We start from the raw sequence: 24,372 nt of genomic DNA on the forward strand, positions 1-24,372 counted from the left end.
GGCGACCGGGGTATATTTTTGAAATTTTCCAAAACGGACATATATTTTTAAAATTCTAATTTTTTTTAAATATAAAAAAGAAAAAACCGCATTTCTGTGACTCTCTACAATTTTTTCCGTACTAATCATCTATTCCACCAGTTTTCCTTTTTAGGCCAAATGTGCTACCAGCCTCCAGGAGTCCAGGGCCCATCTGGCCTCACAAATTCTGCCTGCACTCTGCTAAAACGAAAGCAGTTTCGCTTCAGAAGGGAAAAAAAACATTTGCTCGAAAAAAAAACAGAAGAAAAGAGATAAACGGATAGGACAGCGCGACGCGACCCTGCATTTCCCGCCCGTTGCGCCGCAATCCTCCGCTCGCCAGCGGCAGGTCGCCCGCTCGCCATGGCCGCCACCGCCGCCCACCGCCTTCCCGTGGTGCCGCACTGCCTTGCCCCGACGCGGCACAGCAGCAGCGGCAGCAGCTTCTCGCCGTCGCTCCACCCGGCCTCCCGCCGCTCCGCCACGGGGAGGCCGCCCGTCCAGCTCCAAGCGGCGCCGGCGAGGGGGGAGAGGGCGGCGTCCGGGCTCACCGCGCGCGTTGCGTTCAACCCCTCCGGGGACTTCGACCTCTCCCTCTCCATGGACCTAGACGGTAATTTTTTACCCCCCCTTTTCCACTTAAATAAATCCACGGCAAAGTGATCCTCTATTCCTCTGTGACTGTACTAAACAAAGAGAGGTACAATTTGAGGTAAAAATAGTAGTATACTAATCGACCATATGACATGAACTGAGCACCGAATTAGACGATGCTTCTCGTTGCTTCTCGATGAACTGAATGCTGAAAGGGCTAACCAGGAGCAGATTTATTCAGATTTCTGTGCGCAGTCATGTGTATTATGATTTGGGAACCACTGGAACAAGGCATGTACTTTGGACTTTTAGGTCGTTTTAAGTTGTATTCAAACGTTCCTGACAGCCATTCAGCCCAGGCTACAGTGCACTGCCCAAGCAAGACCTTGGTCATTATTTCTAAGGATCAAATTTCATTTGATCTATCCACTCTTCACTTCCTGGCACCATAGTAAGTTCCTTGACATTTCTGCCTGTGGGTAATAATTTGTTTGTGTTTTTGCTATAGATGCCCCACAAGTCCAACCTCCGCCACCGCCTACAGAAGGGCGCTTTGAAATCGTCCTCAACAAGGACATCGTCCAAGCACTAGACCTGTCGCCTGTTCAAGAGGCGCTCGGTGACTTGAGTTCCTTAACGGCAGGTTCACAATAACTTGCCGCTTACTTCAGTTGCTACTCACTGACATCATGCTCTGACAATAAGTTTGTGTGCATCGTTTAGCTGATTCAAGAAACCTGTTGGATCGGACCGTTGGGTTCACCATAAACTACGAGAGAGAGGATGAGTACGACACGCGGGAGCTGTCAGAGTTCCCTGACGTACGGCTATGGTTCGTGAGGCTTGATGCTGCTTACCCTTGGTTCCCGGTTGTGCTTGACTGGAGAGCCGGCGAGCTCGCCAGATATGCTGCGATGCTGGTCCCTCACCAGGTAACCAATCAGAGAAAAAGAAATGTTTCTGAATAATCTGAATTTAACACTTGTCGAACTGCAGATGAGCATGCGGCTCGGCGTCGTCTTCAACCCGGAGGCACTGGAGCTGTTTGTGATGAAGAAGGTTTTTGCTGTCGACGCGTGGCTTAAGCAGCAGAACCATCCGAAGCCGAGGTTGAAGACGGCAGACATGGCCAGGATGCTCGGCTACGGTATAGGAGATGAGCTGTTCGACTTGATCGAGAAGCACCCTGTTCATCCTTCATAATTCAATTTACAAGACTGAAAACAGGGGGCCGACATTTATAAGAAAAGAAAGGATCCAACAGAGTTAAATGCAGTCCATTCAGAGCCATACATGATAATGAAGGCTGTTGTACAGAGATCAACAGCTGTACATTTGGTTCGAGGAGCTTTTTGATTCTGTCGTGTTGCTCATAGCGGGGGGTTTTTTTTTACACTTGCTGCACTCAAGCAGCAGGGTACCTGCAAACGAGGGCCGGTGCCCGTGCTCCTGCGACCGCGAGTCTCTCTAATTTGCTGTCCCAGGTTTTGAAGCATCCAGTGTCACAAGCATCTTCTGAAATCATTTATACTATATAGTAATGGGAAAAATATTCAGTGTAGATAAGTTATCCTTTCGAGGCAATGACAAATAATAATCTACCACAGAAACTCATGATATGTGCCAACAAATTTTACAATTTTTTTAGTAGTTGCATGCATGACGTGGCGTCTCATGTACAGGCTCATAGTCAAAGCCTTCCAGCTAGGACACTCACATGAACCAGGAATGGCGCAGCGTTTCCCGCAGCGATGTCTGTTGAGCTCAAGAACCTGACAAACAAAGCCTGCTGCTGCTTAGCATTGGTCACCGTGGAAACTGGAGAAAGATGCGTACATGAGCTTAGTTTTCTCAATCCGGTCCTGTTAACAAAAAACCGTTGGTTGTTTCATTCGAGATCACCACCCAAAAAGAAGAGATGACTAGCATCTGGCCCAGATGGTCATCGTTAAAAGTATATTATAGTGAGACAAATTCTTAGGCATACCAGATTCAAAAGTTCCTTCAGAAGAATTTGAAGACATTCATGTTCAAGGTTTAAATACGTCGATGGCGCGCAGCCTGAAAGTTCGATTCAGGAAAAAAAAAAACTAAAGCAACATACATTATTTTAGGACAGGTGGAGTAGCATGCATGTTATATGCCAATAATGTACTCCCTCCGTTTCAAATTGTAGGTCGTTTGGCTTTTTCAACCTCAAATTTGATCACTCGTCTTATTCAAAAATTTGTACAAAATACCACTTCTTTTGTTGTAGCTTTCTTTATCAATACAAGTTCTTCAATAATTATTTAAATTTAACTATATTTGCATATTAATTTTTTTTGAATAAGATGAGTGGTCAAATTTGGAGTTGAAAAAGTCAAACAACCTACAATTTGCAACGGAGGGAGTAGTAGTAGAACAAATCATTTTCTTTTCCTGGAAGTTCAAGCTTGATCAATTAGTATTGGTGGAAACTCAACAGCTTGGTCCCTTTCTCTCTTCTCTACATGCAAATTGCATCGATGAACTCTCCGCCTACAACATGCATGGACTGGACACTCTTGCATGCAGCAGCATGTCCATCAGAGAAAACTGAAACGCACTCACTACTTCACTAGCTGCTCAACGCTAACATGGGCCGCATCGTATGGTGCGGTGGTGGTTGGGTGAATGTCCGCTGGGCCCGGCGTAGTCTTCGTGGATTAACCTGGGCGCCGCCTCACGGCGAGCCCTCATCTTCTTCTTCCTCCTCCTCTCGCCGTCCCCCTCCTCCGCAGCAGGAGCCGTGCTCGGCGGTGTCGTGCCGTGGCGGCCGCCGGATGCGCTGTCTGCCGGATCACCGCCGGAAGACGATGGTGGTCGTGGCCACTCGAAGTCAGCTCGAATCTCCCCCTGTGGCACACATCAAGCACGCAGAGAACACATCATGCAAGTGTCACAGGACATGCTAGAGGAAGATGTCACTCACAATGTGTGTACTGTATACATGGTATGGAGAGCAAGAAACGAAGAATGCTAAAAGAGTAACCTGACGGTTACTGACCTTCTTGTTCGGTGCTGCGTGCATGTCCAGCCCCCGAAGTCCTAAAGAAAGAGGAAAATGGAATAGAATTACAATCAGCACATACTCAGTTAAGTACAAATTCATGAAGCTGAACTCAGTAAACGGGTACCAAAAATATACTCATCTCACTGGATGATCCTGAAGCTAAAAATAAGCATCATTACCATGAGCTAGAGTAGCAAGAAGTAGGAGGGTGACAGAGGCAAACACCATGGAACTCCTCATTGCAAGTGCGGAGAGAGTTGCCTGTAGATGGGAAACCAAGCTAGCTAACCCCTAGTTTAAGGTATGTAAGCTTGCTCTCACCCCAAGAGCCCAACAATTCTAAATGCATATATATAGGAATGAAGGGCTATGCTTGTGTCTTCTAGCTAGGCAGCTGAAAGTTTCTGATCACATATTCTTCTCACTGAAGTTGGACTGCAAAGAATGAGATCTTGATGTGATTCTCAAGATGGGGGCATGCCGCCCTTTAAGGGAGGATGCTCCCCTGAAATGTGGCGCTTGTTTTGCTCAAGCTCAGACACCTTGTGCGTGTCCTCACTGATGAGTGATGATGAGGCTGCGAGCTCGCCTTGGGTAATTATAATGAAACCGACACCTGTAAAGCAAAAATGGAGACTTTCTTTACCTTAGAAATTAAACTCTCTACTCCCCTACTTGTAAGACTACGAAATAAAAGTTGCACGTGAGAAACCCTAACATGCAGGTGATATACTCAATAACTTGCGAGTGATATGCTAAATATTGTTATGCACGAAATTCCGGGGCCACGCGGTTGACCTCTCTTTCTCCGTTTTCTGCCGTCTCTAAGATCAATGCAATTACGAATTGTAGCTCACCTGAATGTATTCATGATTTAACCAGCACTATTCTTTTCAGTGCTAGGTGATGTGCCCATCAACAACGAGGCACAACTTCGACAATCTCAATGTCTATCGGTCTAGTCTCTCGAAGGTGATTAAGGTGGGTTGCGTACATGTATTTATAGAGCCGAGTGCGCGTGCGCATACGGATAATGCACATGTTTTGTGTGAACTCTTGGTAATTGAAAATAAAATATATGTGGCTCGGCATAATTCAGGGTCACAAGATATAAAACAATAAATACAGCATTGCAGTTGTGACACATTCTGATAGTTTCTCTAAGATGTGATTATCCTATAATCCACGGGAGCCACGATACAGTGAAAGAACAGAGCACCTTGGTTGTGTTACCACCTCGTAGAAAATCTAGTGCATATTTAGCTAAAAACTATATAGGTTTTCGTATGTGCAACTTGAGTCCTAGTTTCTAGGAAACCTAATTCACCCCTGGTGTGGGGCATCAAGGTCCCTCCACGACCGATGCTCTTAGTCATGCATCTGCAGCATAATGCGAACGAAATACGAAGAAGGAAAAACAGAAGTAGCTGATTGGCTTGCTCCACTACTTAATTATAGCCATCTAGCACTAATATCAAACATAGGAAGGCGTGTAAACTCCAAACCTAGCGAGATGGATATAAGTTTCTGAAAATTATTGGTTCTAAAGGGAATTGTTGAAGTTATTTTTTGTCTTTTGATTTCCTAGCATACCCAAATCGAGTTGGGGCCTATGGTGAGTCGTTCCATCATCAGCAATAAAAGGCCAATAAGCTTAACATGTGTAACACCTGCAGATGATGACAAGATCGTATACCATGTAGAGCATGCTAATGTGTCTTTTTAAGACATCGATGCAGTCATGTCGTAGTTTATCATAGTAATTGTAATTTCTGAATAAGTAGGCTATTTTAGCAATTAAGTTAGAGTAAAATGCACCAAAGGTCCATCAATTTGTACGAGGGTGTCACTTAGGTCCATCAACTTCGAAATTGCATTTTTGGGTCCATAAATTTGTAATTTGTGTCATTTAGGTCCACAAACTCTGAAAGTCCATTTCTAGGTCCATAAACTTATAATTTGTGTCACCTAGTTCCATACCCCTCCACCTAGCCTTCATGCACTAATATCATACCAACATGAATCTACACGATGTCCACACGTTGCTAGAGTTTCGCCAGAAAGGTGAAATTTGAGTCCCAATTTTGAATCAAGAGCATATGGAGAGGAGATAGGAGGGATGAAAGATTTATTTTAGAGGTTATTGACATGTATCAGGATTTAGAGGGGAGCTTACGGAATGCCATTGGTGAGTTCTGGAGCTTAGATCAAGATATGGCCCCGTAATATGGGTGGAGAGGAGGGGGTGATGGTTGGGAAAGGTGGGGGATGTCACAAGGAGACTCAACAACATGTGTACTGTATTACATTTCCGTGGTCTTAAAATACACTTTTAGAGTTCATGAACCTAAATGACACACTCTTACAAGTTGGTAGACCTCTGATGTATTTTACTCGTTAAGTTATGATGTAGTAACTTTTTTTTAGGAAATGTCAGAGTAACTTTTTCAATGAAATTTGGGGCCAGGTTAGAAATCGTCCAAATTTCCCTCTGAGCCCAATAAATACTGCCGTGCTATTATATATTTTTCTTTGTCCGGAATGGCCGCCGTGCCTAATTTATCAGTTGGATCCAAAATCTCCGGAGTGCCCTATTTTTCAAAGTCCAAAGAACCTTGTTCAAGTGAGAATTTCTGTGGAAAGCTTTTCCTCAAGTCCACAACACATGTATGGGACGTTAACGGCGTGCCGTCAGGATTGTTTGTATCGCTATCCATTTTTCATGTTTAGCTCCCTTGGATTGACTGAGTTCTAACATCTAACTGACAATGCCTAGTTCTACTTTTAAAACATATTTCATCCTTTCATTCATTCTGTCAATAATATATCTTTCTGCCCCCAAAGAAATATCTTTTATCACACAAAACGAGATCAAGTGCTAATTAAAATATTAGAATTCCTTGCGAAACAAAAGATAGAAGGAAAGATTTCCAGTGAGATTGGATATCAGGAACGAATCTTCCAGGTTTCCTACAGAATTCCATACTCAAGAGAATGTTAGATGCATCGATCAGCTTGACAGGAGAATTGTGTCCGAGTCCACAACACATGAATGGAAAGTTTGTGTCGATCTGTCAAGCGCACAGCCCTCCACTGATTCGAGAGTCAAGTCTTTAGACAAGTCAATGTCAGTATCTTTAGACTAGCAGAGTACATGTAAGTTCTGGGATGTCATTTCTATGCATTCTTCTTCATTGGAAGTGTACATCTATTGGCGTGTGTAGTTGCTGCTACGACAGTCGACGTTGTGCTCGGTTGCTTCCCGCAGCTGTGCAGAATTTGGTCGATTTCTTATCTGCTGGCTGCTGGTGGACAAACGCGACGACTCTCGGCGGCAGCCTCGTCGGAGGCCAAGCTGTCGGGGCGTCTGCAAAGGCAGGGCTTCAGCAGGGGCCGATCTAGCGGGTGGACCGGGTCCCACCCAGCCCATCCTAAGATTCGGTCCAAAGAGTTTTACCCTCTCATTTTTTTTTCATATTTGATCTTATTTATTGCTAACAGAAAAATATCTACTAATTATTTTCTTGTATATAGCAATTAATAATTGAATTGAGAAGGTGAAAACTGAGAAATTACATTTTTTAAGATTAGATTGACATATTCCCTAAAATATTTGAAAATATTATTTTATTAGACCACCGCAACCTAAAATTATAGACTCGCCGCTGGGCTTCAGGTCAGCCAGCACGGCGAGGCGCAACCCTCACGTTCGCGCGTTAGATATGGCGCTGCACGTGGGATGCAAATGAGTACTGATCTTTGTAAGCCAAGGATCGGTGGGTAAGATGGGCGGGACTATAGGCTTGTGGCAGAGGCGGAGGATGGCGCGGCGGCGGCTGCAGGGGCGCCGAATGGGTGAGAGGAGGAATCCATCCAAACCAGAAGCCTATATACAAAAAATGCTAGGGGCATATGTTAATAAATAGTAGTCAATATGCAAATAATCGGATCCCAATTAATAATTGTGATCCAAATAAAGTATATGCATGACTTTCATATGCTCGGATGGTGACAGAGTCTAGTTGGTCATCAAGTACGGGCTTTTACACCAGTTCCTATATGAAAATCTTTTACGCTAGTTTTTGTCGTTTCCATTCTCGCTTGGACTACAGTAGTACTTGAAAGTGACCACTGAAGAAAATTAGAACCAAATAACATAATTGGCATTTTTGCTTTGTCGAAATCTCAAACCAGGATATTGCTCAAGCCTCAAACTTCTTCTTTTGTCATATGCTTCAAGCCTCATCAATCTGTGGACACGTTTCTCTCTTTATCTCTTGCGAGTCTTGTGTTAGGTTCTACTTCTCTGGGGTTCTACACTGGATCATGTTCTTGGTACAAATCGGGTACTGGAGTACAAGTTCTAAGTAGATAAACGAAAGATTCATGACCTAGACTAGTACAAAGGAAAGAGGGAGAGAGGAGGGCGCATACCGTCGGTCGTTGGCGGGGCGGACGAGCTGGTGCCGGCGGGCGCCATCGCGTCAATCGAGTCAAGGATGGAGGCGAGGAGGTCGGGGTCGGCGAGGCGCGCGTCCGGCGGTGAGGGAGGGCGGTGTTCTGGCGACGGCGGTGTTCGGCGCGGGTAGCGGTACCCCTCCGGCCTCCACCGGCACTGCCCAGGGACGGAAGTCGTCATGGTCGGCGTTGCAGCGAAGTTGTGGTCGGCGCGGGGTGCTGGTGCGCTTCCCGTCGGCCTCGCGCTTCCCGCAGATCGGATCGGGATGTGGGAGAGGGTTGTGGCGGCGGCGAACTTGGGGTACTGTGCCCCGGGCCCTCTCCCTCTTTTTTATAGCGCGAGCGACGGGGGCCCACCAGCCAGAACGGGCTGGGCGCCCCCGATCAGGGCGCGGTCAAGGGTCCGACTCGATCTTTGGATCGAGTCGTGGAGATCAAATCCAACATTCTCTCCCTTGATCTCTTTTTGTTTCTTATTCTTGTTCTTCATCTGAATCATCCATCACAGATCAGTGTATAGGGCGTGCCTCATCATGACAATTATTACTGTCAAATTAACAGCCACAATCACCTTTCTGGTCTGAAACGAAATTCTTTTCTTTGTGCCATTCTTCGTCTAGGAATCATAGGCTTTCTCTTAAACCCATGCCGGCTAAGTGTTCTCTGAACACATTGGGTGGTAGGTCTTTTGTAAGCGGATCCGCTAACATCTTGTTCGTTCTGATATGTTCTAAACAAATTGTTTGATCCTGGACTTGCTCCTTAACAACATAAAACTTTATGTCGATGTGTTTGGCAGCACCACTCGACTTGTTGTTATGAGCGTAAAATACTGTTGGTTCATCATCGCAGTATAACTTCAGTGGTTTTTCTATGCTGCCCCTTTGCAAGAGTGAAGATGTATCCAGACATGAATTTTCTGTCATCTACATCTCCAGCAAAGTCTGAATCTGAATATCCTTCTATTTCTAAAGATTCTGATTTTCTGTATGTTAACATGAGGACAGTAGTGCCCCTCACATAGCGTAAAGCTTTATTTACCATTTTTCAGTGCTCTATGCCTGGATTACTTTGGTATCTGCCAAGTACTCCAGTAACAAAACTTAAGTCAGGGCGAGTGCACACTTGTGTATACCGTAAGCTTCCGACAGCTGAAGCATAAGGCACAGCCTTCATTTGCTCGAGCTCATACTGATTCTTTGGACACTGATGTTTCCCGAAACTGTCGCCCTTGACTATTGGAGCAGGTGTAGACTTGCTTGCATGCATACAATATTTCTTTAATACTTTTTCTAAGTATGCTTTCTGCGACAATCCTAATACCCTCTTTTTTCTATCTCGGTGAATCTCGATTCCTAAAACGAATGAGGCTTCACCAAGATCTTTCATATCAAAGTTCGAGGACAAAAATTTCTTAGTCTCCAGTAGTAGATTAACATCACTGCTAGCTAGCAGAATGTCATCCACATACATGATGAGGAAGATAAACCTCCCATTCTTAAACTTTGCATAAATGCAATTGTCCTTTCATTTTCTTTAAATCCAAACTCTCTGATTGTTTCATCAAATTTCAAGTACCACTGTCTTGAGGCTTACTTTAAGCCATAAATTGATTTCTTTAGGTGGCATCCTAAATTTTCTTGGCCTTTCACAACAAAACCTTACGGTTGTGCCATGTAGACGTCTTTGTATAGATCCCCGTTTAGGAATGCCGCCTTCGAATCCATCTGATATAATTCTAAGTCATAATGAGCCACTAAGGCCATTATTATTATGAAGGAATCTTTACATGAGACCGGAGAAAAGGTATCATTGTAATCTATTCCTTCTCTCTGTGTGAAGCCTTTTGCCACGAGTCGCGCCTTATATCTTTCTATATTTCATTTGGAGTCACACTTCATTTTGTAGACCCACTTGCAGCCTACTGTTTTGGCTCCTTTGGAAATTTCTTCTAAGTCCCAAACTTTATTGGTACTCATTGATTTCATTTCATCTTCCATGGCTGCAAACCACTTGGATGAATTTGCGCTTTTCATAGCTTCTTCAAATGAGGTGGGATCATCCTCAATTTGTATTTCTTCGCTATTATAGACTTCATAATCGTCAGGAATAGTAGGTCTTCTAGTTCTTTGTGGCCTTTGTGGGGCCACTACAACTGGTATTTCTGGTACAGGAGGCTGCTGTTGCTCCCCCTCATCCGCGGCAATGGGTTCTGTTTGATCATGAGAAATGGGGTCCTCATTCTGGCGTCCAACCTTATGCAGCAACCGGCCTTGGGGGGGTATATATAACCCACACACCCCAAAAGAGCCGTTAGAAAAGTGGCTGACAAAAAGCGCTATCACCGGTTAAACCGATGATCCACTTTGTGTCATCACCGGTGAGCATCTTTTTCCAACTAGCCGTTATACTTTAACGGCTACCTTAATCAACCGACGTAATCAACCGGTGAATGTATCTTCATCGCCGGTTTAACTGGTGCATGTAACTGTCCCAAAATTCTCAAAAAACTAACTCTCTGGACAACTACACCGACGTTCACTTTGCCTTGATCGCCGGTTTAACTGGTGCCTGTAAAACTCCTGCTGCTTCTTCGGCCTCCAAGTCCATTACACCGGTGAGTGTAAAACACCCAACGCCGGTTAATCCGGTGCCAAACCCTAGCTCGCAGCTTCTGTGTTCATTGCACCGATGAGTGCAATTTGCTCATCATCGGTTTAACCGGTGATAGCAAATTGTCTTCGTTTTGATCTTTTCGACTTGGATTTCTTCACGGTCTCTTCAATTCTTGTCCTTTGGACCGAAGAGGTTTCAGGGCGCTGCCCTGAGAACCACCGTAGGTGCGGCCCTTCGGGCCTAGCTACGCTTATCTTCTCTTTGTCATCACTTGAACCTAAAAGCCTGATAATAGTCATCTTAACAATCATATTAGTCCAAGTGTTGTGTTGTCTATATCAATCACCAAAATATTATATTGAAATATGGCATGAGAGACCATTTTCGCTAGAGTTCTGTTTGATCATGGGGAATGGGGTCCTCATTCTCATTTGCTGCCACATTGGGAGAACTAACAACAGGCGTTGGCATTGCAGTTCTCTGCACTACTGGTGCCACAGCCACAGGTAAGCAGAAATAAGGCTCTTGAGTCATCAGAGTAGGGATGAATACCCGCTTGTCCTCAAGATCAATTTTTCTGGCTACCATGCTCCCCTGATCATCTGATCTTTTAGAAAGTCAGCGTGTCTTGTTCCTACAAATTTCGTGTGTCTGTCAGGGCAGTAGAAACGATACCCTTTCGATTTTTTTGGGATAGCCAATAAAATGGCAACTGACTGTCTTGATACTAGTTTCCCAATGTTTGGATTAAACACTTTGGCCTCAGCCGGACAGCCTCACACTCGTAAATGATTAAGTGAGGTTTCTCTTCCTGTCCATAATTCATATGGTATTTTTGGCACCGATTTACTTGGCACGCGATAAAGTATGTGGATGACGGTTTTTAACGACTCCGTCCACAAGTTAATCGGTAGCGTGGAGTAGCTTATCATGCTTCTTACCATATCCATTAGGGTACGGTTTCTTCTTTCTGCTACTCCGTTCTACTGAGGCTCGCCCGGTGTGGAATACTGGGTAACTATGCCCTTCTCATGTAGGAACCTCGCAAAAGGTCCAGAAACTTGGTCATACGGGGTATGCCGACCGTAGTATTCTCCCCCACGGTCGGATGTGACAATCTTGATCTTTAAATCATATTGATTTTCTACTTCTGCTTTAAATATCTTAAACTTTTCTAACGCTTCTGATCGTTCTTTTATTGGATAAATATAGCCATAACGCGAATAATCGTCTGTAAATGTTATGAATGAATCATAGCCATCTACAGTAGTGACAGGGAACGGTCCACAAATATTTGTGTGGATTATTTCTAAAATTCCCTCACTTCGTTTGGCGCCTTTCTTTATGTTCTTGACGTATTTTCCTTTAATGCAATCGATACATTGTTCTAAATCTGAAAATTCTAACGGTGGAAGAATTGATGCTTTTACTAAGCGCTCTATCCCCCCCTCGAAATATGGCCTAAATGACAGTGTCATAATTTCGATATGATTGCATCAATTCTTTTATGTTTTTTAGTGTCATTCCCGCATGAGGAGGAATTCTCATTCTTAGAACTTACAACATTAACATTCTCAGATAATGAAAGTAAGTACAACTTGTCTTGTCGGAAGGCAAGACCAGCACATTCTTTATTAAAGTGTATCTCACACTTGCCATCTCCAAAATGACAAGCAATCAAATCATCATCCAACTTAGACACACTAATTAAGTTTCTTTGCAACGACGGTACATAAAGAACATCTTTCAAATGAAGTACAAAGCCACTATGTAATTCTAAATGAAATTCTGCGATGGCTTCAACTTCAGCTTCTACACCGTTTGTCACTTTAATTCTTCTTCCTCCTCTTGGCAGGGTCCGGCTCATACTTGTTCCCTGTAATGAATTAGCAACATGAGCAGTTGTTCCAGAATCAATCCACAAAGTGGATTTATCATAATTGAAAAACAGGAATCCATCTACAAAAGTAATGGTGTCCTCACCATTTCTTAACAGCTCCTTCAGAAACTCTGGGCATTCCCTCTTGTAGTACCTTTTTTTTTGCATTTGAGGCACTGGTCTTTATCAACTGGGAATGTTGACCAATCAATTTCGCGTGGAGGTGGTTTGAAAGGACCACTTTCATGCTGATTCTTGCTTGGCGGGAAGGGCTTCTTGTAGTTCTGGTAATTCTTTTGGGGGTTCTTTTTCTTCTGGTACTGGACTTGGAAGACAAGTTCACCACCACCATTGGCGTTTTTTAGCCTTTTTTCTTCCTGAACACATATGGCAATCAGCTTCTCAATGTCCCAGTTTTCTGGAAAGGTGTTGTAATTGACATGAAATGTCGCAAACTCCTTTGGAAGGGACTTGAAAACAACCTGGACAAGGAACGGTTCTGGCAAAGGCATGTCCATTGTCTTTAGCTTGTTAGCCATGTGGCTCATCTCTAGGATGTGCTCTCTGATTCCACCACCACTGTATTTCTTTGTAATTAGCTGCTCTGCAAGAGTAGCAGCATAAGCCTTGGAAGAGCCAGTGAACTGACTCTTTATTTTCTGGAGGTATTCTGCAGCGGTGGGCCAATCAGTGATTGCCATTCTGATGGGGTCTGAGATAGAACCTTTAATGATCATTAAGCACTTGCGGTTTGAATCCGCCCACGGTGCCATCTCAATGTCATACAAGGTCTTTTCTTCATCATATTTCTTCTAACGAACAGCAAATGCAGCGTCAGTTTCATTCTGAGCCCTCACGGGCTTTTCTGGTTCTTTTGGCTGAGGCATATTGATGGCTGAATCTATGTTGGCCATCGCCAGAGTGATTTCTAGCTTCTGGTACCACTTCCCATAGTTCCTGCCATCTAATTCTGGGATGGCATTCAAAAGGTTCATAGCATTCGAACCTGAAAATCAGATTCAAAAATTTGTGAGGACAACAATAATATGCATGCATCAATTTAACTTTGGTCAAAATTAAAGCATGCGATATTCTGTACATTAAATCTAAATCACCGTTGGGCAGAAAAAGATATAATGTATACAAAATTTTGAACAAAATCATAATATTGCAATATCAACATTGGTCAAAAATTACAATATCATAATATACTGAAAATTCTGAAAAATAAATTATATATGCCTCTATATCAATTATCTCGTTGGTTCAAATTAACATAGAGACAAAGCAAATTCTTTGCAGCGGAAACATGAAAAATTCTAAACAATTCTAGAAGCATAATTCAGTGAAATTCTGCTCAAAAAATAATACACGTTGGTGCAATTATTTGTAGAGAATCAATTCTAAACAAATTCATCCACAATTCATATTCAAAATGCTTATGAAATAAAAGAAAAATTCGTTTCTTCTACTGTTCATCGAGCCCGTTGCCACTTTTGGCCCACGGCCCGCCACTGTGCCGGCCGTCCCCGCGCCCAGGCCGCAACCTGGGCCTGGGCCGGGAATTCACCCCGTGCGCGGCGCCCACCTGGACCAATTCCGTCCCGCTCGCCGGCCGACCGCGCCTGGTCGTCGGATCAAATCCGACGGCCGTCCGTCCGTTCCGGCGGAACAAATCCGCCGGTGGTCACCCCCCTTTCAAACCCTAGCTCATTTCTTTCTCCCCTCCCTTCTTCTATCGTCCGAGGCTACGCCGACGGCGGCCGGCGCCAGGGAAGGATGGTGGCGCCGCCGCAGCTCCCTCGCCGGCGCGCGACGCTCGCCCAACGAGCGCGCGGCCGTCGAGGTGGCCATGGGTGGCGCCTTCGCCATCTTCTTGTGGCCGTCGAACTGCGCACAGGTGTGCGAGCGGCGACGGCGGGTTCTGCTCCGCACGCCGGTGAACGGCGGCAGCCGAGGAAGGTGGAAGGTAAGCAACCCCTTTTTCTCGGATTCTTCTTTGGTTTCTAGGGTTTGGTGTTTCTGATTTGGGGATTTTCTTATGGTTAGGGTTCTTTTTCGATCCGAGATCGATTTCCTCTCCTTTTGTGTTCTGGGTGCGTGTACTTGAAAAGACCCGATCTACACACTAGATCGGGCATCTGATACCAATGTTAGGTTCTACTTATCTGGCGTTCTACACTGGATCATGTTCTAGGTACAAATCGGGTACTGGAGTACAAGTTCTGAGTAGATAAACGAAAGATTCATGATCTAGACTAGTACAAAGGAAAGAGGGAGAGAGGACGGCGCAGACCGTTGGTCGTTGGCGGGGCGGACAAGCTGGTGCCGGCGGGTGCCATCACGTCAATCGAGTCAAGGATGGAGGCGAGGAAGTCGGGGTCGGCGAGGCGCGCGTCCGGCGGTTAGGGAGAGTGGCGTTCCGGCGACGGCGGTGTTCGGCACGGGTAGCGTCGTGGTCAGCGTTGCAGCGAAGTCGTGGTCGGCGCGGGGTGCTGGTGCGCTTCTCGTCGGCCTCGCGCTTCCCGCAGATCGAATCGGGATGTGGGAGAGGGTTGTGGCGGTGGCGAACTTGGGGTACCGTGCCCCGGGCCCTCTCCCTCTTCTTTATAGCGCGGGCGACGGAGGCCCACGAGCCAGAACGGGCTGGGCGCCCCCGATCAGGGCGCGGTCAAGGGTCCGACTCGATCTTTGGATCGAATCGTGGAGGTTCCAACATCTAGCACCTCAAACTCTTCTTTCGTTCGATATAGCTGATAAGGTTGCTGCCACGTGCCACCTGCCAGATGCCATCAAATCAAAACCAAACTAGTGGTCGTGTGGTTCGTCGTCGTTGCCGTTGTGAACAGAGCAGACCGACCTGGGCTTTGGGTTGAGTTGTGAACAGAACCACTAGCGAAATGTACGACACCCCCGACGTCATATTTGCTGCATCTATGTGACGTCTTCAGGATACAACTTCATTGGCATAGCCCGACAGCAGAAGAAACTTGTTTTTTTTTTACTGAAATGCCAAAAAACGACTTCGATTGAGAAACACATGGAACAAGCAGCACGCGATCGAGATGCTCGACAGATCGACTTCTTGGTGGAACAGGCATAAGAGAATCAGTTGCCTATGTTAAAGTAAACGAAATACAGTTAATTACGTTGTTATATAAGTTCCTATCCACCTCGTATATCACTGCAAATGACATGTCTGGAAAGGGCAACCGCCATATGAAATTGTAGAGTGACTAGGCTTAACTTTACATATGAAAAAGGGCACATTGTCAGAAGTGACTAGGCTTATTTAATTTAGTGGTTCATGAGCTCAGATGGTGACAGAGATGCGGGCACATACTAGCGTCCAGCCTAGCTTCTATTCGGCAATAATATTTTGCTCTTGTTTTGTCGTATCCATCCTCCATCTACATCAAACGTTTATCATGCAAAACTAGGAACACAAGTAATGGCAAACTTGTACAGTTCAGCTGTCACTATTTGCTTGCATGCAAGCGTCATTCCTCTGGCGATGTGTATAGGAACGACGTTAGTTCCTGGTCTGCCGGACCCTATAAGTACTGCTGCAATGGAAGTATGGAACAGAGATGTCCACCAACAAACCTACAAGCAGCAGAACCAAAGATCAGCAAGAGAAATAATACAAGTTAATAAGGCTGACAGCGAGAAGATGGCGCTGACGCCTCCAGTTTGCTCTGTCAATGATGTTCATCACGGGCAGCGGAAGGATCGGCCGACCTTCCATCCGAGTCTGTGGGGTGATTTTTTCCTGACATACCAGCCGCCAACTGCACCTAAGGTAACATCAGAGTGAAGGTGCATTGACATTCTTGGATCGCAAAAACTAACTACTATTTATTTGTCGATCCGGTGCAGCGTGCATACATGACAGAAAGGGCAGAAGTGTTAAAAGAAGAAGTTAGGAAGATGGTGAAGGGTGCAAACGAAATACCAGATATCTTAGATCTAATAATCACGCTACAGCGGCTTGGACTGGATAATTACTACGAGAATGAGATTGATGATAAGTTGCTCTTTGTTTATGATTCTGAGTACGATGACAAAGATCTGAATTTAGTCTCACTACGATTTTATCTTCTACGGAAAAATGGTTATGATGTGCCATCTGGTAAGGCCTCATGTTTAGTATGAAAACGTTAAATAGACAATCATAGAACGTATCCAGGAACTATATCAAACAACAAACAAGCACACTGAAATTTATACTAATAAGCACTGTCGATCTTACTAACGAAAACCATCAATGTGATCATGTTATTTTGATATCCGTGCTGACCATGTTTCATCTGACTCCATTTCGTACTTTTTTAGGACAATTACTACAAATAGTAAACTGCTTTTGTTATCAATACATATATCTCCATGTATGTACATCGATATCAGCTACTATTAACTACTAAACATTCCCAAACTATATAAATCATGCAAGTTAAATTGAACTGATCTTGTTAATATTCCCAAACTGATATATAGATACTTTGAATGTTGTATTTAATTTGGATACTTTTGAAGATAAAACATCTAAATTTTTTTCATTTGATTGTCTTTGCAGATGTCTTCAAAAGTTTCAAAGATAATGAAGGAAAATTTGTTGCGGATAATACAAAAACTCTCTTGAGTTTATATAATGCAGCACATCTTAGGACCCATGGGGACAAAGTACTTGATGAAGCCATTATATTCACTAAAAGCCAACTTGAAGCTGTATTAGATTCTTTGGAATCAACATTAGCAGATGAAGTATCCCATGCCCTTCAAACACCTCTCTTCCGAAGGATTAGAATACTAGAAACAAGAACCTATATCCCAATTTACGAAAAGGAGGCTGCACGAAATGAAGTCATATTAGAGTTTGCAAAATTGAATTTCAACCTTCTTCAACTTCTTTACTGTGAGGAGTTAAAAACCGTCACACTGTAAGTTTATTCAAATTTATTTGTAGATTTTTAATAATCATTACTAATTCAACTACACAGTTTTATTTAAAGAAATTACATTGCATGTTGTGTGTTTATATTCTTTACATCATTACAGGTGGTGGAAGCAGCTTAATGTGGAGACAAACTTATGCTTTATTCGAGATAGAATAGTAGAAATGCATTTCTGGATGACAGGAGCATGCTCCGAGCCACAGTATTCTCTTACACGAGTGATAACTACAAAGATGACAGCTTATATCACCATACTAGATGATATAATGGATACCTACAGTACAACTGAGGAGGCCATGCTGCTTGCCGAAGCAATATACAGGTACAAGTAGTATCCCTTACAACATATTGATTGATACTGTAGCTTTATCATATAGTCTAACCGCACCACAAATTTATGTGTGTATTTTCAATAGATTGCAAATATGCAAAAATCCTGCCATGGTAAGCGCTATCTCCATTACGCAGTAGCTAACACACATAATGGGTTCGAAGCATGAAGGAGCAGCAGATTGAATTGCGCTAATTAATTTATTAGTCTAGTAAAGAGCATATATAGCCCTCCCAATCCTTAAAAAAACTATAATTATTGGTTTAGAAAGCTCAGTCTCCAATAGCAATAGACCACCTATCCCAATATTTTTTGGGGAGGCACCCAACAATCAGGCCCTTCACAAAAGAAGGGGATAACCCCAACACCTCCCCTCCCCCTCCATCCGTTTGAGTTTTGGACGTTCCATTTGTCATTTTTTTTGGTTGGGGAGGGGGGGGGGTACATGATTGTGAGACTGTTGCAGCACCTCTCCAAACAATCTTGAAAACAATAGTATTGGGGTTCTTCCAATACCACCTTATTGGGAGTTGAGAGTTACCTTGGCTCTAGAATCCTAATGGGAATTGCTAGTTTCGATTAGTTTAGGATCTTATCTCTAGAAATTGTTTTATTTAGATTAAAATGTTGTAAACAAAGTCTTAGGGGATAGGTTAGTCAAGTGTATTGAATACACAGTTATTCTCACTACTAGGGTTGAAAACGGTCGGGATCGGTCGGGATAAGCCCTTTACCGTTTTCACTTTTACATTTTAATACGAAAACGATATCGAAAACGAACAAGTCGAACACGAATACGAATACGGAATCACGGTATTTCGAAAACGAACCAATTCGAACGGAAATGTGTCGAAAGCGAACGGTCTACGGAAAGGCAAAACGAAAACACCGACCCAGTATCGTGTGCCATTGCCAACCCCACTGCCGCTTGTTTCGACATTTACTGATGATGATGCTGGAGTTGAACTAGCTGCGACACTTTCAGTTGCAGCCCTTTCAGACTTGGATCCTACCAAGAGCAACAAAAAAAAAGCAAAATCAGTACCACTACCAAGCACAGCACAAGCACATACTAGGAGATCACTTCTAATTCACATCACAGGCAGCATACGGCCAGTGGCGGAGCTGACTTGGAATTTTTGGTGGGGCGGCCTCGCTTGACAAATATAAATCATAGAGTATTAAAGAAAGGTAGCACATTGAAATGATACTTTTTCTCCCACCTCTGCTACAACATTCGAAATGTTTGAGCTATTACCACCAAACCTAAAGATCCTCCAATTTTGTAATGAGCAAATAGAACAAATTAAGTAATGAGCAAATGACAATTAAGCAATAGGCAGCTACAGTCTACATGCCATGGCCCATTAGTGTAAACAGGGATGCTCAGATGGGCTACATAAGTGCACTAGTGTAAACACTTGGCCCAAATAAAATAATGAATGATTTTCTTAGCCCAACAGTAGCATCTTCCTCCTGCGGATCGAGTCCCTCCTCCTCAACGCTGTTCGGCAGCCATGGCGTGGACGCCGGATGGGCATGGGTGACTGGCGATTAGCAGGGGGTATTCAGACGGGAATCAAGGTATAGAAAGCACCATAGCTCGTCCTCCACCCATGGATCTGAGCTTCCAGACGTTGCTCCAACTGCCCAGCGACGGATCACAGGCAGCACAAGCACTGAAGCACGGCACAGCACAAGCAGCATACTAGGAGATCACAGCACAGCCGAGGACAGTACCTGAGTTAGACGCTGGCTGGGGCGGCGACGGATCGAGAATACGGCGGACGCCCTTGGTCTTTACCCTGCCCCGTCCCGGACGAGGCGGCGGATCCATCGTGGTTGCAGTGCACGTCGGCAGTGAGGCCTCGCGGCCGTTTGGGGAGGACCGGAGGAGGGATTGGCGGTGAGACCTCGCCGGCCGTGTGGGGGAGGACCGGAGGAGGCTCCCACGGCGCCCACGGCGAGCCTCCGCTCGGCGCAGCACAAGGCTTGGTGCGGGCCATCGCAGGGAGGATTAGAGGAGGGGCCGTCTCAGGGAGGATCGCCGGCCGTCTCAGGGAGGTTCGGAGGAGGGGCCGGCAGCCTGGCGGCTCCCGAGAGGAGGCAGGGAGGCAGCTCGCAAGTTGCGACCGAGAGGAGGGGGCAAGGGGCCGGCGGCCTGGCGGCGCCCGTGAGGAGGCAGGGAGCCAGGGACTGGTCGACTACTCGACTGGAGGGAGGCGGGGGCGTGGTGTGAGTCATTTACCCTAGATCGATTTGGGCTGGGCCGTCAAGACCTCAAGGGATGTGTGGATTTGGGCTGTAAAAAACGGGATATTTCGAATTTATGAAAACGGGATATCCCGATCAAATACGGGAAATACGGAAACGATCGGGATACAGGGCAAACCGTTTTCGACCCGTTTTCGAATTTGACATCCCGTATTTCGTATTGATTCCGAATTTGTTCGAAAATACGAAAACGAGCCGGTAAAATGTAGAAATCGGAGCGGAACGGAACGGGATATATCCCGACCGTTTTCAACCCTACTCACTACAACCGAATAATGTGAAATTTGATCAGTACTTTATGCATGAGATGCACTATGACTATTCAAAATATTAAATATTTCAACTAATGTATTGTAAAAATGCAGATGGGAAGAGAATGCATCAGAACTACTTCCAGAGTACGTGAAGGATTTGTACTTGCACTTATTGAAGACATTCAATTCTTGTGAGGACGAACTAGGACCAAATAAAAGCTTCCGAGTGTTTTACCTTAAAGAATTGGTAACTGTTGTATTTGATCTCATTTAATTACAAATGACAAATGCATGTGGCGAAAGTAACAACTATTTTGCATCCATATAGAAAAAGGAAGAATATTCTATTTTCATAATGTTTAATTGTTGTAAAGTATTATTATAATTTGCATACCGTGGTTATTCTAAAATTTATAATTGCTTCTAAAATTATAGAAACAAAGTCGTTTAGCCTTAATCAGTTAGGCTAGAGGTGAAATCAAACAAAAGCCGTATTGTCAGAGAATAAAAAGCCACGAAAAAAATAGCGCGCTATTTTCGCGCTATACCGCCGCTACAGCAGGGCGAAGCAAGTGCCGCGACGCTATTGCTAATTTTCGCGCTATTGGCGCTATTGCGCCGCTAAACGCGAATAGCGCCATAGGGCCGCTATTTTCCCGCTATTGCTACCAGGCCAAAAATAGCATGCGCGGCCCGTTACTTCATTGCCTTTATGGTTGTTTAGTGTTTAGTGTTTGCTGTTTGTGTGCCTGAAACTATAAACTTATCTAGCTTTTATTGCTTTTATGACTTATTTTATCAAGTATCAACTTATCATGGATTATGTTGGTTGTTATTATGTTAGAAACTCATGGATTATGTTGGTTGTTATTATGTTATCAACTTATCATAGATTTTTATTTTTTCCTATCACTTGTAAACAAATAGCGCGCTATAGCGGCAGCAATCAGCTAACGCTACTCCGCTTAGCTGCCGCTATAGTGCGGCCATAGCGCCGCCATAGCGGCACTATAGCGCTAATAGCGTCCAGAAAAGGCCAAACGCTATTTTCAATAGCCGCGATTTTTTCGTGGATAAAAAGGCATAGTAGTAATAATAGTAACAATAATAATAGTAAACGGAGGACCCATAGCCACATGGTTAATGTATGTGACCTGATTGATGATTCCAACATACCCCTATCCAAAGATAGTTCTTTGGGTATATTTCATCCTCTTAGGTCTCTCTTTACTAACTCTTCCAATCCCATGTCAGGATTGATCTACTCCAACATCTTCTTACATTATTGGCACACCCTAAGATGTTGCTACGCAATGGTGGTCTCTTTGTAGGACTTCATTGGATATGTGACCAAATCATCTTAATCGACTTTTGGCAACTTTTCTGTGATCGACACACCCATTACCTCATCATGAATATAGTCTTTTTGGTAGTCTATCCTTATGACCACAAGTCGAAAGAAACATGAACATCTCTACTACACACATAACTGCTAGATAAAAGCAAACAGTAAACTACCATTATAATTTTCCATGACTATATGCTAAGAATTTTATTAGCAAACATTCCACATGTTATGCATGAAGAATTCATAAATTAGCTTACTTGCATAGCACACTTCATGAATTTATGATACTCATTGTAGATCGTGTTCAAGAATTAAATTTGACTTCACAATCATGTGAACATACAATATGGAAATCACATATCTGTGTTTTAATGCAGTTAAAGTTGTTGGTCCGAGCAAACTCTCAAGAGATAAAATGGCGTGACGAACATTATGTTCCAAAAACAATCAATGAACATTTAGAAATATCAAGAGCAACGGTTGGAGGTTTCCAAGTAGCATGTTCTTCATTTGTTGGGATGGGTGACATCATAACGAAGGAAATTCTTGACTGGCTTTTGACATATCCAGAACTTCTCAAGTGCTTCTCAACAATAGCACGACTGTCCAATGATATTAAATCAACACAGGTCTGCTCTCTCTCTCTCTCTCACTCTCATTTATACATGTGAAAGAACCTTTATGTGTATTTGTTATGCACCATATTACTACTACATTATCTTAGTATAAAATTGAATGCAGCACAAAGTTAATGTTGTAACCAAACAGTATATGATATAACAGAAAATTAGCACGTATCTTAGCCGAGAAAGGCGTAACTTGAGTATACAATAATTCTATATAATAACTTTCTTTTGTGTTGCAGCGGGAGCAAATTGGGGCGCACCATGCATCTACTGTAGAATGTTATATGCTACAACATAGGACAACAATGAATGATGCATATGAGAGGATAAAAGATTTAATTGAAGATGCATGGAAGGATATGATGAAACTCTTCCTTACACCAACAGGACAGCCAAAGCTCATCGCAAAAACAGTTGTTGATTTTGCAAGGACTGTGGACTACATATACAAGAAAACAGATGCATTCACTTTTTCCCACACTATTAAAGATATGATCACAATGCTCTATGTGGAGCCAACATTATTTTGAAGACCAAAAAAGTGAAAATGTGCCCTTTTCCCATCTATTATACTCCAAAATCCCTTCAGTTGTATATTGAATAAAGTAGAATCCACAGGACTTGTGTTTACAAATTACAAAAGTCAAATGTTTAAAGGTAGAGTAAAAATGTTGTAATGAGTAAAGTATAAACATGTTATGAAGTAATTACATGTACTGTGTTCCCTTGTCAAGCAATATTATGCACCTCTCTATATGTTGCCATGTTACTAATCCTTGTTATAGTTATTACTGATCGATTAAAAAAAGATGATACAATATCAACAGTGTGTTAAAAAATTATTTTATGAGTATGTGCTCATTATGATAAGAATGTGTAATGGTTCGGCCCTACGTCATAGTAGGGCCAAGGCACATGTAGGAAGGAGAAAGAAGAAAGGGCAGGGGTGCAGAAGAAGATGACATGGCAGGCCATGCATTTACTTCAACCTTTGGCTATGTAGTTGTTTGCTTGTTCAAATTTTGGACGAAATCAGCCAACACTAGGTGCACTACTACAAATATAATTTTTAGGAGCATTACCTTTTTAAGGAGTGGATGAAAGGTTTATCCACCCCTACTACCTATATGTACAACTGCACATTCCTCAAAGTTGATCTTTAGGGGAGAATTCATGCTATGATGCGCTCTTGAAAAATTGCCTTATTTTCATGTGTGGACCGAAACATGGACCATCCCCAAAAATCAATATTTCAGGGGCTGTCCATGGCATAATAAACAACTCCAAAAAATATGTCAATTTATTGGGATGAGCCACTTTATGAACTATCCCTAATAGTGGCAGTTCATAATAGGAAAAAGTCCATTTTTAACCCCTCAACTATTGAATTTGTCCAACTTTAACCCCCAACTACGAAACCATATACAATGGACACCCTAACTTCCAATATCACGCAACTTTGGCACCTGTGGTCGTTTTAGGTGGTTTTCGGCTGACGTGGTGCCAGTTTTCGGCGGTCAAATGCCAAATGGCGCTGATGTGGCAACCCAGAGAAAGAGAAGGCTGCCCGTGATGCCGCCACCGTGCCCGCGACGCCCGATAGCCGCTGCACTGCCTGCGACGCTGCTGCCGCGCCGCTCGGGCTGAGCCGCTGGCGCCGCGCCCATACCTCGCCTCCGCACTCGCCGCCCCCATGGCCCCAAAGCGCCCGGCCATTACCTCCACCGCTGCGTCGAGGTCGGCCTCTGGCACAGAGGGGGAGGCAGCACTGCCGCCTCCGCTCGCCGTGCCACGGGAGGCGAAGGGGAGCGCACTGGGCCCGAGGACGCCGAGAGGAGGCCGCCGCGCCGCAGCGGAGGAGTAGATATTGGCCGGTCGATGAACCCCGCAGAGGCGCGATGCTCTCTCTCCGACGAGCAGGGGCCCGTAGTAGGGGCGGAGCAGCCGCCGCGTCCATGGCCGACTCCCTCCCTCCTCGGCCT

At 44.1% G+C, this 24,372-nt stretch overlaps 2 protein-coding genes and 1 long non-coding RNA gene across 3 annotated transcripts; 2 read left to right on the top strand and 1 right to left on the bottom strand.

Moving 5' to 3' along the window:
• Positions 1 to 253: 253 nt before the first annotated feature.
• On the top strand, positions 254 to 2,107 carry LOC120711506 (protein CHLORORESPIRATORY REDUCTION 6, chloroplastic-like). The gene is made up of 4 exons (XM_039997069.1): positions 254 to 634; positions 1,124 to 1,258; positions 1,339 to 1,547; positions 1,612 to 2,107. Exons 1-4 carry the CDS (start codon positions 385 to 387, stop codon positions 1,816 to 1,818), a joined length of 801 nt encoding a protein of 266 aa, XP_039853003.1. The 5' UTR covers positions 254 to 384; the 3' UTR covers positions 1,819 to 2,107.
• Positions 2,108 to 12,311: 10,204 nt separating this feature from the next.
• On the bottom strand, positions 12,312 to 15,165 carry LOC120711507. The gene is made up of 3 exons (XR_005690301.1): positions 14,899 to 15,165; positions 12,707 to 13,608; positions 12,312 to 12,599 (listed from the first exon to the last, which is right to left on the bottom strand). It is a non-coding gene; the product is annotated as an uncharacterized LOC120711507 (long non-coding RNA).
• Positions 15,166 to 16,135: 970 nt separating this feature from the next.
• LOC120711508 (beta-sesquiphellandrene synthase-like) lies at positions 16,136 to 23,106 on the top strand. The gene is made up of 7 exons (XM_039997070.1): positions 16,136 to 16,404; positions 16,482 to 16,734; positions 17,179 to 17,542; positions 17,661 to 17,879; positions 20,528 to 20,663; positions 22,142 to 22,393; positions 22,630 to 23,106. Exons 1-7 carry the CDS (start codon positions 16,174 to 16,176, stop codon positions 22,918 to 22,920), a joined length of 1,746 nt encoding a protein of 581 aa, XP_039853004.1. The 5' UTR covers positions 16,136 to 16,173; the 3' UTR covers positions 22,921 to 23,106.
• Positions 23,107 to 24,372: the final 1,266 nt, after the last annotated feature.

Source organism: Panicum virgatum, chromosome 6K, assembly GCF_016808335.1.
Source record: "Panicum virgatum strain AP13 chromosome 6K, P.virgatum_v5, whole genome shotgun sequence".
Taxonomy (NCBI): Eukaryota; Viridiplantae; Streptophyta; class Magnoliopsida; order Poales; family Poaceae; genus Panicum; species Panicum virgatum.